Here is a 16667-nt window from a genome sequence, read left to right as displayed (position 1 = left end):
GAAGCATTGCCACGTGACTCCCGATGGCGTTGTGGATTTCGTTCGTGGGTTCGTAGGTTCAAATCCTGGAGGTGCAGCTAAAAAGTAACTTTTTCTTTTTTTACGAACTTCACGGAAACATATCAGTTGCCACTTCTGGACGGCAATAATGATCTATTGGAGTAATAAAACTGACTGAAATTTGATAAACAGCAGCTAAAGAAAAGATTCCACCAGTTCGATTCGAACCCACATTGTCCGGTCGCCATAAGGTTGCTTGTGGGTGCAGCTACAGAGTTGCTGCGTGTGAACGCGGACTCGAAATTGCTCAAAAGACGTTGGTTTGAGTTGCTCCGAGTTGCTGGGAAAAGTTGCCCCGTGTGAACGCCGGCTTAGGCACCCTGCACTTGCACCCCCGCTATCGGTTTTGTAAAAATAATTGGCACACGGAGGATTACTCTACAGTTCCGCTTCTTTCATTTCCAGAGCATGTTGGCCTGCGACAGACGGCACGCTGCAGAAGGACTTGAGAATTGTCATTTGTGATTGGCTCAACGAATTGAGGGTAACGAGTTTATTCATTCTGAAGTACGTTTCTTTTGTGAGTCAGTATTGTATCACTGCAACGAAACTGCAACAGACAGCTTACATACGAAGTACAGTGGTACTGTGGTACGAAGGTACTATGGTAGGTAATGTTTTCATTTATAAAAACCGAATGAGTGCATTTAAAGCATTTTTAGGGTTAAATCTGGTGAGACGCGTACCCCACGCGTCACTGTCTCCCGAGATAAAACACAGAACAAACGGAAAAGTACAAACGATTTTGTGCTCTCTGCTGCCATCTCGTGTGTCCTTCATTTCACGTTTCGTTTTCTTTCGCATCCAAAAATCTGCTCATGCACATATCTCTATATTTGACTCGTTATTTTACAGCTTCTAACATAAAACCCGATTTGAAAAGTGATTGTAATTGGTTATGTTTAGAGTCTGAAGTTTTCGGGAAATATTTTTTTCTAAATTCTGCGCTGTCTGAGGGTTTTCCCTGGGTTTTCCGAAGACTTTCCAGAGGAATGGCGGCACAGTTCCCCCTGTAGTCGGCCCAGGACGCACACTAACCGCACCGTCCCCCTCCCCTCCTTCCTGCTGTCCTCTCTCCATCTCTCCACGTCTGTACGCCGCAGTTGCTTCGCGGCAATAACACGGGGGGGGGGAATGCACGCAAATTCGGGTGGAAAAGACTCCAGTATGCTAAATTCAGGGATAAATTGGGGATTTAAAAAATTAATTTAATTTAAATTGACATAACTGCATTTGCTGCCAGACAAGTCGGCGAGCGGTTCTGTGGACGTCTCAGCGAGGGCAATTTTGCCGGGTAACGATCGGGTTAAAGCCTGAAACTTCAGGCCCTAGTTATATTTTGGGAATAATTGGGAGTAGGCAGACACGTCTGGTGTATAAAAGCAAAATTTCCGGAAATTTTGGATCGTTTGAAAAAAAGTTTTTTTTTTTTTTCAGTCCAATTGAATTTGTGTTTATTTCACCAATCAGGTAAATCGTTCCCCCCCCCCCCCCCCGAAAAAATGGAAACAAACGTGTTTACTGCCGAGTCTAAGCATTGCCGGCCAAACCACAGCATACAATGAGGTAGAAGATTTAGTAGTGTTAATCCTCTAGGCATAAATGCGGAGCAGAGCATCCCACAAGACTGCTGTCTACTCAGCGATAGGTAATTAGAACAACCTGTCCAATCCGACCGGAACTCGGACATTATGTGAACGTGATGGCGATCGCTCGGAGCGGCCAGACGGAGCTCTAAGTTGGTGGTTGTTGGCGGATTAGAGACACCGAAGGCACTGTTGGTGGGTTGGAACGCATTGAAGGCACGAAAATTTACGTTTCTGAATTTTGTCGCCTGGAAATTTTGGGCTATTTTTCCGGAGACTAAAAAAAATTGAAGAAAACTTTCTCCCAAAAATTTCCGTTCCTTTTTTTTTTTTTTTTTTTTTCAGGGGCTTCGCGTCTCTAGTCGGGTGGTTATATTATGGTCTTTTCAACTATCCCTACCCACAGGGACAACCCGAAGCGACTCAGTTTGTATCGGACTTTGTTCCACGGATCCTGTTGCATCCTGGGAGGGCAGTGTGTGTCGAGCTCTACGCCTGTTTCTCAACCTACGTCCTGCAATGCTGCCTCGACCGCACTAGTTTCAAGCGCAAGTTTCGGCTCGCACGCAAAAATGCGTTAATGGATTATGAGACTAGCACATCTCGAGCTTCTGATGCTGCTATGCAAGAAAAAATTCTGTCTGTGAAGGAAGACGCGGACCAGCTCATGAGGTAAAAGTATTTTGAGGGGCTGTAGCCATAATGTAAGTGTCTCTTCGAAGATTTCTAGAGTTAGCACGTAATATGTTGACAAAGATGATTGTGAATGATAGACCTTTTAGCCAATTACATGAGATGCGTTTTCAGGCCTTCAGTCAGTTTTCCAGGCAATTATGAACTTGTGACTTCGGTATAAGTAAGGAGTGACTTTTTCGGGTTGTATGCCTTTCTCAGATTTGGGGGTTAAAAATTGGGCACTACTTTTAAATCTGTAATTCGGGGAGAAATCGGGTAATAATTGTGCCTTCGGGTGTTTTTGTTTCTGGTCTCGTCTATTAACTCCCCTCCTAATCTCTCTTTTTTTTGTTTATTTTGCGGGATCGTGACCTTTCAGCGGTAATCCCTGAAGGCATAGACAGTATTGACACACATGGGTGTACTGCTGGGAACGTAAGTGACCCATTCTTACGTGTGTTACACGTGGCGACCTTTGTTCGTCTTCGGTGAAAAACATCACTCGAGGATTTCATAGTGACTGGAATTCGGGGAGAAATCGGGTTTAACCCGAATTAGTCGGAGGTCAGTTTGGGGGGGGGGGGGGGGAATAATTGGGCAGAATCGGGTTTAACCCGAAAATGTCACTCCCTAGGTATAAGTGTGGAGTGCTGAACTGGGAAGAACACTCGCTGAATGGAACAGTGTACTATCTATTATTTAAGACAGCAAATAAGAAGGCTCGTGTACTGAATGAATAGTTTCGAGCAAAGGTTCTTCTCTTTTCTTCTCCTTCTTCTTTGTCTTCTTCTTTATCATATCTTTTTGAAGAACAGGGAATATGTTAAAGGAACACCGAGGTGAACCCGACGTTCCTTTTTTTTTTTCTTTGGTAACTACGCTGTTTTCTACAAGGGATAAATGAGCTCCTATGAAAGAGGACCATCGCATGAGGACCATGTCCCTCATACCTTTTGGAAAGAGCACACTATAAAGCCCTTAATTTTGACGGATTAGGAAAATTCTCTAACTTTAAAGGCACGCAAAAATTTCGCTGTAGCAGCCATCTTAGCAGGAGCCACTGTGTTGCCTCGTTCAAGTGCAAAGTGTGCAATCTTGGCTCGTGTTCCTTCGTCGCACGTTCACGATCGTTTTCTTGATCGTCTCGTTGGAGGCACTGGACAGGACAAGCTGCAGGCAGCTTTGGTCTGAGGTTTTACATACGATACAGGTCCAGGACAGCCAATTGCCACATTTGCAGGTTTAAAAAGTAGCGGTGCTGTGTGGCGCGGTCCAGAACATTCTCCAGCGCATTCCGTCCTCAGAGTGACACGCTGCCATGAGGCTGTCACGGACATCCGACGGATGTCCGACGCGGACATGTTCCTTGCGCGAGTCCCCCGTACCTACCTACCTTTGTTTGTCTTGTTAGCTCATGCACTGACGGTCGCAAGCCAGGGGACCACATCACATCACAGTGTTCCCTCATTCTCCCGTGGGTCTTTCCAATTAGACAAGCGTGCGCAGCAGACACCTCGCAGTGCTCCTTTAGCACTTACAGTTGTCACTATTTAATTATTATAACTGACGCAATCTCTTCCGCAGGGAGCTGCAGAAGCGGGAGCGAAGTGCATGCTCAAAGCTCAGTATTATGAGGGGGCTATCACTCAGGTAAGGGGGTGGCTTTTCTTGAGCTGACTCGTTTGCTGAGCAAGACTGCACCAGGCAGCAAAGGACAAGCTCATATTCAAGCTGGAGCTTTCAAGATTTCAGCGTTTCCTGCGCTGTCTCGTGCGCTTTTACCAGTCGTTTTTCTCGGTGCATTCGATCCAAACAGACCAACTCTAGATCCAAAATATTTTCAGTTTTAGACGTCTCGTGAAAGTATGTGTGTCAATTTGCGGAATAGTCCAAAGGCTTCGATTTATGAATTTTTTTCCCCCAGAAAATTGTATACCAACGCGCTCGCACACGTTCACTCTCGCCTTGCCTCACAGGGTGTAACGAGGCGGAGAAGGACAATGCACACGTGACCGATGACAACATTATGTCTGTGCGTACCAGTTCACGAGTCAGCTGAGGTCAGCGCCTGGCTTTTCTTTGTGTCTTGAGGGCTTTCTCCTTTTATAGCCCCTTGGGGGGGGGGGGGGATTGAAAGGTCAGCCGTGCGCATGGATGATTTCATTGTCCCGCTGGAGTTCCCCTGAGAGTAATGCTTCTTCAGAGCCCTGAACAGCTGACTAGCAGACGACAGTTCTCTGAACCTGTCAACAGCATGTCTTTACGCCGACGAGATACACACCAACACAACTGCTTAAAAACAAATTGCTGGGTGCACAAACAAACTGGGTGAACAAATTGCCTTTTGATGAGTTGGATAGGCACAATCACGCTTCCTAATAATGTTATCCGAATGTGTTCTGAAACGTTGAACTATTGTTGTTTGTGCGCTGTTGTGATGCTGGTGCGTATTTTATCCACATAAGCAAGATGTTTTTCTCAGTTTCTTACCAAGGTTTTTTTTTGTGTGTGTGTGCATGTGTGCTATGTCTAACCCAGCGGTGCACTTTGGTTGCTGGAATGTGCTATCAATATTGTTTGGATTCAATACTGAATTGATTGACATTAAGGCCATGATATTGACTTTGGAATTGCAGCAAGCCTTCAATCGACATCCATCAAATTGAACAAGTGAGTGTGTTCTAAGTCTTTTGAACGAGTGAAATAAAGATAACGTTGAAGCTACTGCGTTTATTATGATACCAGCTTTCATGAAAGCTTTCGTGGGGTCTCATGAAAGGTGAACTGCATTTCATGAGGTCTACATGCATGAAAGATTATCATAATAAACGCAGTAGTCTACATTACCTTCTCTACAGCAGTTTAGTTTCCTTCGCGAACAACAAATATATGCATTGCATTGCAGTTCTTTTATGAGCATCACACTGCATTTCGTGCTTGTCTGTTTGACAGGTATTGTCTGGTTTGTCAGCCTTAAAAAAAAATACAGGATGGTTAAGACTGTGCACCGCAAATTTCAGCGGTGATGAGGTGACAGGATGAATGCTATAAAAATGTAAAGATCGCCGAGAGATTATTATGGAACCTAAAAATATGTAATCATTGGATGGGGGATATATTCAAATGCCCAATTGGCTTGCTGAGAGGAGCAGCAGCGAAAATCCTCTCCGTATTGTTGTGAGTGTTTTGCTGAGGCGGATTGTGCAATAAATACGGGGCTCGCGTAGGGGCTGGAAACACTTGAAAACAATGGAATCCCGAGCCCATATTTTGAGGTCTTCGAAGCCTTTGGATTGCCGGGCTATTTCTTCACAATGCGGCTTGAGCTATCTCATTCGTCCACCTGCCTCCTCTGCCATTTCTGCCTCCTGAATGGGCCATTCTACGAGGGGTGTTCGAGTCAAACCAGGACTTTGTCTCAGTACAAATGGACCGCGCTACCTCCTTTTCGTCATTTTCACACGCGACAGGCGTCCGCGTTCACCACGTGGTGGTGCAAAGTTTGTGCAAAACAGAAGACACGTGCTGGACAAAATGACCAACAACGAGGTGCGCGCGCACATGGAACAGCGAATTGACATCAAGTTTCTCGTGATTGAATGCGTAAATTCACCTGAAATTCACAGAAGACTTCAGGCTCAGTATTGCCATGATACACTAGCCGCAGCAAAGCGTTTGAGTGGTGCAAACGGTTCCGAGACAGCCGTACATCGGTGCAGGACTATCCCGGCCGGGGGGGCTCAGAGCTCAGTGTCAGTGTTCCTGAGAACATCCAGCTTGTGGAGCGCCTGATCCTCAAGGACCGACGGATAACGTGTATCAAACTGGCTCGAAAGACTGACCTTTCTGTGGGAACGTTGAACACGTTCAGTTTCGGAAAGTTAGTGCCCCTTGGGTCCCAAGGCAGCTCTCCGTGTTTGGCCCGCAGAGAAAACTGGAAATCTCCCAAGAGCTAAGGTACCGTTTCGACACTGAAGGACAGGCGTTCCTTGATCGGATCATCATGTGCGATGAAACGTGGGTGCACCATTTAACTCCTGAGCATCAAAACAATGGAAGCATCCGGGCTCGCCAGCTCCCAAGAAGCTCCAAAGCACCCCGTCTGCGGGTGAGGTCATGGCTACGGTGTTCTGGGACAAGGCTGGAGTTCATGTTGATTTTCTGCCCAGTGGTACCACCATCAATAGTGCATATTACTGCCAGGTTCTCGGGGATGTGCATAAGGCGCTGAAGCAAAAGCGGCCGGGCCTTATCACCAAAGGAGTCCTCCTCCTACAGGACAATGCACGCCCGCATCAGGAACTTGGCTGGGAGTTGCTGCCACATCCCCCTTACAGTCCAGACCTCACTCCCAGCGATTTCCATCTCTTCAGGCCACTGAAGGCGTTCCTCGGGGGGCCGCCACTTCAGCTGCGACGACGAGGTCAAGAATGCGGTCTGATCATGGCTGCTACATGCTGGTAAGGATTTCTACGCTGCTGGCATCCAAGCCCTTGTGAAACGCTACGACAAGTGCATTAGTGCGGCTGGAGATTACGTCGAAAAACTAATTTCTCGACCGTAAGTTCATTGTACTTTTGCGAAAAAGGAAAAGTCCCGGTTTGACTCGAACACCCTTCGTATGTAAATGTGCTTATGTACCAGTGTCGCCATGTTTTCCAACACTGGATACAAGTGTCGTCTGCATGCATGTTTGCAGTGCAATTTTGTTGAATGCTACACTACTGGCAGGTGCTACACTACAGTGCACATGGAGTTAAATGAGCATTAAAGTCAGCCACAGAGAGCCTCTGAAAACCACCAAACAACAACTTTATTGCTTGATGATGAATGGGGAGTACTCTACCCCATTGCCGGTGTATTCCCCAGCGGGGAATGAAGTAACGAGCCCCTTCACAATCAGGATCCAAGTCCTATGGTATCAAGAAAGGTGAAGAGAGCTTTGAGGGCAGTGAAGCTGCTAAGTTGGTATATATGCACTCTAGCACCGAGGTGATCCTCTGTGCATTCATGTGGCTAGCATGTTGCATGCCCCAGTTTTCAGTTACATTGCAGTTACTGTTTGCACAAGACTAACTTCCTCTGAACTAACTGTCATGTGAACTGGCACCAGGTTAGCAATGACCACCAGCCTTCCAATTTGCCATTACTATTTAAAGTCTCCTGAGCCCACTATTCCACTATTTAATTGTCTCCTGAGCTGATCTCTGTGCACACTAACATGTTGTCCCTTAAAAGTACCTATGAATGTTGCAGTTTTCTCTTTGCCAAAAGTTAGTTTTGCAGCTCGTAATTTATGTCCTACCCTTCACGATGATGTTCAGAAGGCTGAGGCCTTCGCAAAGGAGCTCGAAGGTATCACTTCGTTGCTCACTACCCGGGACGAGCTCACGTGTCTGACTTCCGGATTTGCACGAAGAAAGGATCGAACTTTCGATGGAGCAAAGTTCCAGACAGGCGAACCACTTGATGTTGTCAGGTAACTCCCATTTTGGCTTTTAAAAAATTTTTGCAGACATGCACAAGGTTTTTGGAGGCGAGTTTTGTTAAGTGTACGGGCTGGCGAATTACAGAGGTTAAATTTCTCTGGTCTGCCCTATGCAGTGCACGATACTTCATTGTAGAAAGAGGACGCTCGACCCCCATTGGTTTCAAGCTGATGGCAAAATTGTAGAAAAAAAAAATGTTGAAGAGACAAAGGGCCACATCAGTGCGTTCTCAGCCATCCCTTTGTCCGTCCTCTTATATATCCTCAATTCTGGTGACCCGAACAGAGTGCCTTCATCAGCAATTTTTGCCGTGTATCAGCTTCACTCTGACTCTTCAGCACCCGGTTCGGCTATCCCCACCGAAGTGGCTATGACTCTTGGCCTACCTTTCTATAGGGCACACGACCCCGGGTCTGGTTTGAGCGGGTCGAGGCGCAATTTGCTGCACATAACATCGCCCCACAAATAAATATGACTACATCATCGGGGCTCTTCCTGCAGATATGGTGGCAGAGATTATTGACATTATCCTTCAGCCTCCACTGGATACTCCGTACCGCATCTTGAAGAGCGAGCTGATTGCAAGAACCACCATGTCTGGTGGCGCAACAGCATCCCGATTGGAGTTCTCCTATACCATGTTTCGGGCACCGTTCTCTCATCTTAAACCGCATCACACTTTCCACTCAGTTTTTGTCATCGCCGATATTCCCTACGCATTTTCTGCTGCTTTTTTACTTGTTGGTTGACGTCCAGGGCAAGTGACTCGTTGATAATGTCTCGCCAAGCCATTAGGCCACCTCACCTGGCTACTTGGCCATTCTCCATTTGTCCCTTTCCACTTGTCACTCATCACATCATTACCAAGGGACTCCTCAAGGCTTCTCATTTGGTGTTGGGTCGTCCCTTTTTCACTGCTCAGCAGGTTGCTCCGCTCCCTCCTCTATTGTGTATCTCCTCACTTTTATCTGAGGAAGCCTGAAAAGACGACACAGCTACACTACCTTTCAGTCCTCCTCAACTACGAAGGTATGAATCTTCCAGCTGGCTCACCTTATTCTTTCAGTGCTTGTTTGCTATAGCCAAAATACTGACTGAAGGAACACATGATTGACCCTGCCTTCCTCGTCTCTCTTAGTATATGCACACTATGAATGCCTCTGGCTATACAGTTTATGAAATAAGTAACTATACGTGCTATGGATGGATGCATTCGCGATTTTTTAGTTTTGGTTTTGGGGCCAAACGGCATTTTTTCCTTTTATTCTGACACTACGCCGCTTACGTACACATCCATTTATTTCTGCTGTGTTATTCCTACAAGCTTGCTAGAGAAGCATTCAGAAGACTTGAACGCTTTTGCTGACAAGGCCGAAAGTGCAGGTAAACTATGCCTTTCTCTCGTAATTTATATTTTTGCCTGGTTCTGTTAATTCCCGTTCACTTGGTTCCTGCTGCGTATATTGTTTAAGCCCTACTGTTTAAACCTAATGCTTATGTGCTGGGGTATATGTACCCCGTCTCCTGTTTAGATTTTGCTGCAATTGCGAATGTCACACCAGTCCTGGAGCTGCAACTACAAGCGCACAAAGCCAGGATTGATGAACTCCGGACTGCAAGGTTAATACTACGAACAGCTGTCTCTAGTGTAAAGGGAGCCTAGGGCTTGGCTGTTCACCTAGTTTATTTTATAACTTTAGCCAGTGCTTGGTGAGAAAAATGGGTGTTAGGGTTGGGGAAGCCAGAGTTTGGTGCAATACTTTTAAGAACTTTTCAGCCCTTGTTTCGCATTTGAAAGATATCGATCTTTAGATGGTTTATTTATTTATTATATTAATGTTAAGAGCATTTTCGTTGTACAGTATTTACTGGGTTTATTTTACGGCGTGCACGCTCATAAGGACCTTATGGGTCAGAAAGCACGAATTTTGACTAAGTCATGGCCATAATATGATGTGGCAGGAGGAACGCAACTTTCTTTCACACCTCTCACTATTACATGTGCACGACTTACCGAGAATGCATAAGACTCAATTCTTGATCGTTGACAATGCAAGAGTGGGAATTCTCTTGCCCCAGAACGCTGGGGGTGGTTATGAAATCGAGGACCTACAGGAACGGTCGCGTCCCGTGCTTGGCATCGGCTGTCAATCTGCCTGGTTATTTTTGTTTTTGTCCGAAAGGTGGTTAGCTTTTAAATAAACAAATTTCGAAGATCAGCGCTCAGAGGGGGATAGGCGCCCGCCCCGTAGCTCTATGAAATGCCCGCTCGACCGCAGCATTTATTTCCTCCGTCACAGCCTCGTTTGTTCTTAGGGAGTGACTTTTTTTTTCCATTTTATTCCGGCAGGCCTACTATTTCGCGTGGGATTTTCGGCACCGTGGTCAGTGGTCCAGGAGGAATAAAAATGACATGATAGTTTCAAAATCAACTGGAACAGGTGCGGCCGCCCCTTTAAATTTGTAACAGCGGGGAATAGCTTCACACAAATTGTGCTGGCAACAACATCCCTTACACCTACCTGAATGATGCCATTTGAGTCGATGAATGAACTCTCTTGTGCCGTTCGGAGCAGGTGGCTCCAAAAACGTTTGAATGCCTTGAAAGGGCGAAACAGGAGGATGATGAGAACGTCTCTTCCGCTGAACCTCTGAGAAGAACGGACACCCCGACCTCACGTGGGAGAGAAAGGCAAACGTGGGGCGCACACGCGGGGAAAATATCACTGGTCACGTGCAGTACTGGACACGGAACCCTCTCTGGCGGTTTCCTTCAGAGTGACACGCTAGCAGTGGGGGTTGCTTTTCCCCTGCAGCTTTTCTTGTTGCCCCCTTACAAATGAGATGGGGTGAAAGGCCTAGCCCCGAGGGACGCCTAGTCTGCTTCAATAGCCTTGGCAGCGCTTCCCGCACACGCGCCAATTGTGTGCCCAGTGTACTGTGAAGCTTACTGTGAGCACCCCTTGAAACTCGAGGGGTCCCTTAGGGCAGGGCCAGAATACGGTGGTAAGTGTCAGGTGAACGGCAGGGTTACTGGACGCTGCTGTTTTTTTATTTTATTTATTTATTTATGGTAGTACCTCAAGGCGCCCCGTTAGGGCATTACATGGGGATAAGTGAAGATAGAGGTTTGCGCGAGTAGAAAAATAAATAACGCGGAAATATTAAATACGCAGGAAATTGGATGGTTCTCGCTTGAATACAATGATTTCCGAGGAAGACAGTTCCACTCGTTGTATGTGCACGGGAAAGATGAACGAGAAAATTTTGGGAAACACGTTAGGGGTTGATACAGTGGTATTCCTGATGGTCCTGAATTGTAAAGTTGATGCAACCTGTTATAACATGGGGGAAAGGTCGGGCGCTAACAGTATCGAGCCCTAGTTCCTCAAAGAAACGTGTGTTGTAAGCACCCATGGTAAAGCATCCTGCTTAATATGTTACATCTTCATCCGGGTATTTTCCAGGGCCAAGTTGCAAACCATGGAGGCCAATTGTAAAGCTACCATTGCAGAGTGCGAGGAGGAGATGGAAAGCAGAGAGCTTCCGCCATTACCCGAAATAGTCATTAACGTAAGCAACGTCCCTCGGGCATTCGCTTGCAGAATTTCTATCTACCAAGATTTTTCTTGTTTCGACGTAATTCACTCTGTCTTGAGGCCAACGCGTTTCTTACGCACACTTTTGCATCATCTTCACTCTGACATCCTTCGACAGGGCCACGTCTGCAACTTTGACCCCTTCCCTGCAATATTGAAACCACGACCTTTGGCATCGGCCTGCACTGGTGACAGGGACAACAGCTTAGGTAAGCTGCAAGATTGGATGCTTTCTTTGCTGTACTCTCTGCCTTTATTCCTGTCGTAGTTTATTGTAAACTTCAGCATTACACTAAAAATCGGTGATGGCCACTAACTACTTCTACTGTAGTTTAGCTACTGACTACTTCGCAACGGAGTAGTTTAACTAGTAGTTCAACTACTTTCCGGTGGAGGTAGTAAAAACTGCTTCTTTAACTACTGCAATGTGTATTTTAACTACATCTATAACTACTTATTAATGTTGTCCATCAACACCAATCCCATTCTATAGTGTTCCCGGACACCTAAATATGAATCGCAAGCAGCGATAAAACTGAAGATTTTGTATACATGCACAGCACAATTGCTCCGCACCTCCGTTCACATCGAGCACGTAGCTCGAGGTAAAAGTCGGAAGCGCAATCGTGCCGTAAAGCTTGCGGCAAAATCGGAAGTAGTTGGCTCCCGCAGTAACCTAACTACCGTAGTTAACTACTCAAAATAGTAGTTTGACTAGTAGTTGCCACTGCATTTCTGCAAGTAGTTGATCACTACTTCTTAACTACAATCAGGTAGTTTAACTACATGTAGTTAACTACTGGCCATCACTGCTAAAAATCATACATTGAGACGGAGCTTGTGTGTCTACACTATCGCTGTTCGCTAATAAACTGGCGCACCTTGACGTTTCGAAAGGGTCCGGAAGGTGGTAAGAGTCGCAGCCATAGGGAGGGACCCTAGGTAGGCAAAGGCTACGTTCGGCGACATGCTGGCAGATTGGCATCAATGACGTAAAGCTTGCTGTTTTGGTTGTTTTGTTGAGAGCCATCTGGCAACTAGGCTCTTGTGTTGGTCCTTGTATGTTGTAATAAATTTGTCAGCGCTGGGGGCGTTGTGGCCAGATTTATTTTATCTACTGCGTTTCGGCGGGCTCACCTATAGTTTCGGATTGCGGCAATGAAGGCGCGTGCGACTTTGTGTAGTCCCGCTCTAGAAGTGCTTTATTCGTTTACTCTCTTGTGTAACCTGATGCATAAGAAACATGCAGCGCCATCTCATAGAGTGCTTACAACACATCTCCCCCTTCTTTCTTATTATTTCATTTGTTTTTTTTACACACCTCTTAACTCTTGACATCAGTGTTTCATCAAAGGTCCAGACGATGTACTGGTTTCACAACTCTTCCGCACCGTGTCTTTGTGTGTTTCACTTGGGGAGTCAGTTGGTTACTTGGATGTTTGTCATGGTCCGACTTGAAATCTCCTCCTGAGGTGGTTGTGTCGCCCGTTGTTCCTGGCACGTTGGCCGGCAGAATGTCGGGGAAGTCCGTAGACTCAACAGCCTGAGCAGCTCTAGTGGTACCATATTTGCTCGATTATAAGGCAACCTTTTTTTTTTCCAAAATCCAGCGTTCCAAAGTCGGGGAGTCGTCTTGTATTGTATACACATATATATATATATATAATTATACATACAAGCTTCACAACGCCCAGTTGCGTAGTACTACTTCAGTTGACTTCAATCCCACTGCTGGTGCCTTTTCTTCCCCTGACATCAATCAATCAATCAATCAATTGAAGTACAGATGTTTAATTGATGGGTAAGGAGGCAAGAAGTGGCGGTATAATACGCCGCGGCCACGTAACTCATTATGGGGAGGGATAAAACAGCGGAAATCTGAAACTGACTCAAAATTTGAAACTTTGTCATCACTAAAATTAAATTGCGCAGTGACGCGACTCTGTTCAGCAAAAAAAAAAAAAAAAAATTCCGTGATGGCTCATTGTGGATTGCTTGATGAATGAAGCAGCATTTTGAGCAATGCATGATTTCATTGTTCCTTTAACGGGTAGCTCGGAATTTTTGTTGAGCATGTTCAAAATCGGCGTTCTCTGAGGAGGAGAGCGATTGAAGAGTGGCGACATCTACGTTCTACTTCTGAAATAACGTTCTGTTTTTTGACTAACGATAGGTGTCCCGGGTGGCATCTAAAAAGAAAGACTACGATCGCGCACCAAAAATTACGGCACTTTGGAGAACGGGCGTCTTTGTGCAGGACATTTCCGCAGGCAGAAATCGGGCAAAAGCATCCAAACTTTTTTTGGTAATAATATGGCCCTTGTAGCACGTACAGAAAAAAAAAAAAACTCTCCCTTGTTTTATAATACATTGGGCTCTCTGCTAACACGCACTTACGAACTCTACGAAATTGTCGAGGTGCCCCGTTCAGGGGTAGTGCAGTGACTGAGAATTACGCAGATTCGGTGGATTCTCCATGTTGTTGTTGGCCGTTTCTAAGGGTTGGGGGCATTGATTACCAGTCTATCAGGATACTTGGGACCCATTGAACTCACTGACGATTTGTATAAATATTCACAATTTCCACCAATGTGTGGAAATCTCTAAACGGAGTGTTGCAGCGACCTGGCGCTTGCAGTTTTACACTTTTATGACTTGTTGAAGCTTCATAAATGAATTTTAAAAAAAATTATTTGACCGTGGATGCTATTAGCGCCAGTTAAAGGGTTAATGCTAAGAGATTCTGGATTTCCCCCACACGCACGTACTAACAATATATACGGAATTTGCTCTGGTTCACAGCTGCCAATGTCGCTGTCGTCGAAGAGGTATTGACAACTGGCACGCTGGGAATGGACAAAGGTAAATGATGCATCGTGCAACCGTGATGCATTTTTTTTCTGTATCATGAAGGGACAACCTGGAACCATGGAATGAATTATGTTTTGGGGTAAGTTTTGTTGTATTGCAAAAATTGCACGTGGATGCTGCATGCAAACTTTTATTCGACAGAGCAATAGCACGATTTGTTTGTAGTTTTTGAGATAAAAGTGAAAAGCTAACTGCACGTCCTCGTCGAATTTGTTTTTGTTCGCGTAAAAAAAGGAGGAGCTGTCGCATTCTGGTGGATGTCATGTCCCTGTAGTACAGTCCCAACACTGTTCAAGAGTTAACAGCTAAAGATACAGTTTAGTTGTGACCAAGATATTGTTAAATCGATATACGATTTAAAAAAGTAAAATAAAAGTAATGGGGAACACACAAGGAGCTACTCGACAATAAACAGACTGGTAAGTAAGTTATTGAGCAGCCTTACGAGCATAGCGGCCTTATGCAGTTGTTGAGAAAAACAATTCATCACACGGTTACGTCTACAGTGATGATGGGGCATTATGCTGGGAGTGTAAGAAACTGCGTAACTGAGACTTAAAAAGTGGGGAAAAGATGTTGGGGACCGTACACGAGACGGCAATGAATTCCAGACATTGGATCCGAAATAACTCGTCGAATAAATCCCGTCATTCGTTCGAGGTTGAGGTACCTGTAGCATACCAGGTCCACTTGCTGGCCATGTGCCCCCTAGGAAAGCAAATTGCGCCACATTAATGCTATGCATGGGACTCCCCGCCATTACAGTTGCCATTGCGGGCTTTGTGTCCACTATGAGGTCCAGATGAGGTGCCCATTCTGTGCTTTTGCAGCATGCCGCTCAAAGTTGTTCCTTGCCCTTCATGTATCCCTACTACCCCCAACTGCATCGGTGCATATATTTCTGGGCCTTTCCATATTCATTTTGTAGGAATGAATGTGCATGACCATCGTATAGGAGTGCAAAAAATTTTTGCATGTTTCAGTCCTGACCGTGTCCACAGACTCCCTGCTGTTCGAGAACGACGAAGGCTGCAACCCGCCTATATCCCCGGTTTCGCAAGATCCATGTGAGTTCCGATAGCGCGATAATGCGGTCGGGTATGACGAGTCCTGTTTGCTTCTTAATTTTTTCAGACGACTGGGAAGAGGCGCTGTCTCCGGAGGCGGACAAAGATAATTTGTAACTTGCTTGTAATTTGGTGCTCGAGTAAATGACACAAGTTAAGGCGTGTGCTCAGTGGTGCGGTGGAAGGCTTGCCAGCGCAGCTTCGATCAATGCTAGCTGTGGTTGAGCACGTGGGCGTGTGTAGCAAAAGCGGGCGAGTTAATGAGTCTCAAAGCCGCGCGCAGATTAGGAAGAAGTCCATGGAGAACCAATTGTGACTTCATCTTCAGTTGGCCGGACAACAATTTCGTAGTGCTGTGTGCCTCCGAGAGTGAATCTACGGGGTTAGTCTAGCAAACGTTACACATTCTGATCGCATCGTAAAAATGGAAGTCTGGTTTTATCCAACACCAAACTTTGCGGCCTGGTAGCCATTTGTCTGATGTTTTGTTGGAATTTTTTGTGAGCATTATGGCCCTGTAGAAGAAAAATTAAAAATCTAGCAAAATTTCACTCTATGCATTTTCTATGACCTATCTCACTCAAAAGTCGCCATTTTCTGCCGTGTGCGCTTCATTTTCATTTCGCCACACACAGGTGGCACCAGCATACAGAACAAGAGGATTGGTGCATAACATCAGAATCTGCATGTGACATCATTGTAGGCAGCGCTATCTGTGTGAAGCGATGTGAATGTGAAGCAGACAGAAGAAAAAATGGCTGCGTTTGTGTGGGATAGGCCATTGAAAATGCATGGGGCAAGATTTTGCTCCCTTTTTAATTTTCTTTCTGCATGGCCATAGTGCTTGCAAAAAATTCGAATGAAACTTTAGATAAATGGCTATCAGTCTGCAAAGTTTGGGATGGGCCAAACCTAGTCTTATATTTTTACAATGCGATCGAAATATGTAACGTTCGCTAGAATAACCCTGTAATTAATTTGTGTGACTGGCATAGTCAGTCTAACCTGTGTCAGTTAATTCCTGCACCTCTTGCAGGCGCTTACATGTTCTTTAATGTCGTAAAGCATCAAATGCAGACTCGTGCACTCGCCAGATAAAGTGCAGCAGTTGAAATAGTCTCTGGAGCTGTCTCCCTCCTTACGTTGGGACTACACAAAGTACAAAGGAGCATTGGCCAATCATTGGCATTCCCCTAATGGTGTACAGTGTGGTTATCAGCCGCCTCCTCTGCAGCCTCTGCACCTTCAGTACTTCATTTGGATTCTTTCACGGGAAAACCGTCCACTTGCCCGATGTGATACTCTGGCTGTTCAGGAGCA

At 45.6% G+C, this 16667-nt stretch overlaps 1 protein-coding gene across 1 annotated transcript in view; it reads left to right on the top strand.

The window, feature by feature from the left end:
- The window catches only part of LOC135377266 (uncharacterized), a 17630-nt gene extending 2125 nt beyond the window's left edge, over positions 1 to 15505 (top strand). Inside the window, exons 3-14 of the mRNA XM_064609580.1 lie at positions 466 to 544; positions 2053 to 2318; positions 3906 to 3971; positions 4958 to 4991; positions 7646 to 7800; positions 9135 to 9193; positions 9343 to 9430; positions 11278 to 11383; positions 11528 to 11618; positions 14212 to 14271; positions 15264 to 15347; positions 15415 to 15505. Coding sequence (XP_064465650.1) covers positions 2227 to 2318; positions 3906 to 3971; positions 4958 to 4991; positions 7646 to 7800; positions 9135 to 9193; positions 9343 to 9430; positions 11278 to 11383; positions 11528 to 11618; positions 14212 to 14271; positions 15264 to 15347; positions 15415 to 15464 — 885 coding nt within the window. The 5' untranslated portion in view covers positions 466 to 544; positions 2053 to 2226 and the 3' untranslated portion in view covers positions 15465 to 15505. The remainder of the gene's footprint in view (positions 1 to 465; positions 545 to 2052; positions 2319 to 3905; positions 3972 to 4957; positions 4992 to 7645; positions 7801 to 9134; positions 9194 to 9342; positions 9431 to 11277; positions 11384 to 11527; positions 11619 to 14211; positions 14272 to 15263; positions 15348 to 15414) is intronic.
- The last annotated feature ends 1162 nt before the right edge of the window (positions 15506 to 16667 follow it).

This window comes from Ornithodoros turicata, chromosome 1, assembly GCF_037126465.1.
Source record: "Ornithodoros turicata isolate Travis chromosome 1, ASM3712646v1, whole genome shotgun sequence".
NCBI classification, from domain to species: domain Eukaryota; kingdom Metazoa; phylum Arthropoda; class Arachnida; order Ixodida; family Argasidae; genus Ornithodoros; species Ornithodoros turicata.
The sequence above is the reverse complement of the archived record's forward strand: the minus strand, read 5'-3'. Positions and strand labels throughout refer to the sequence as shown.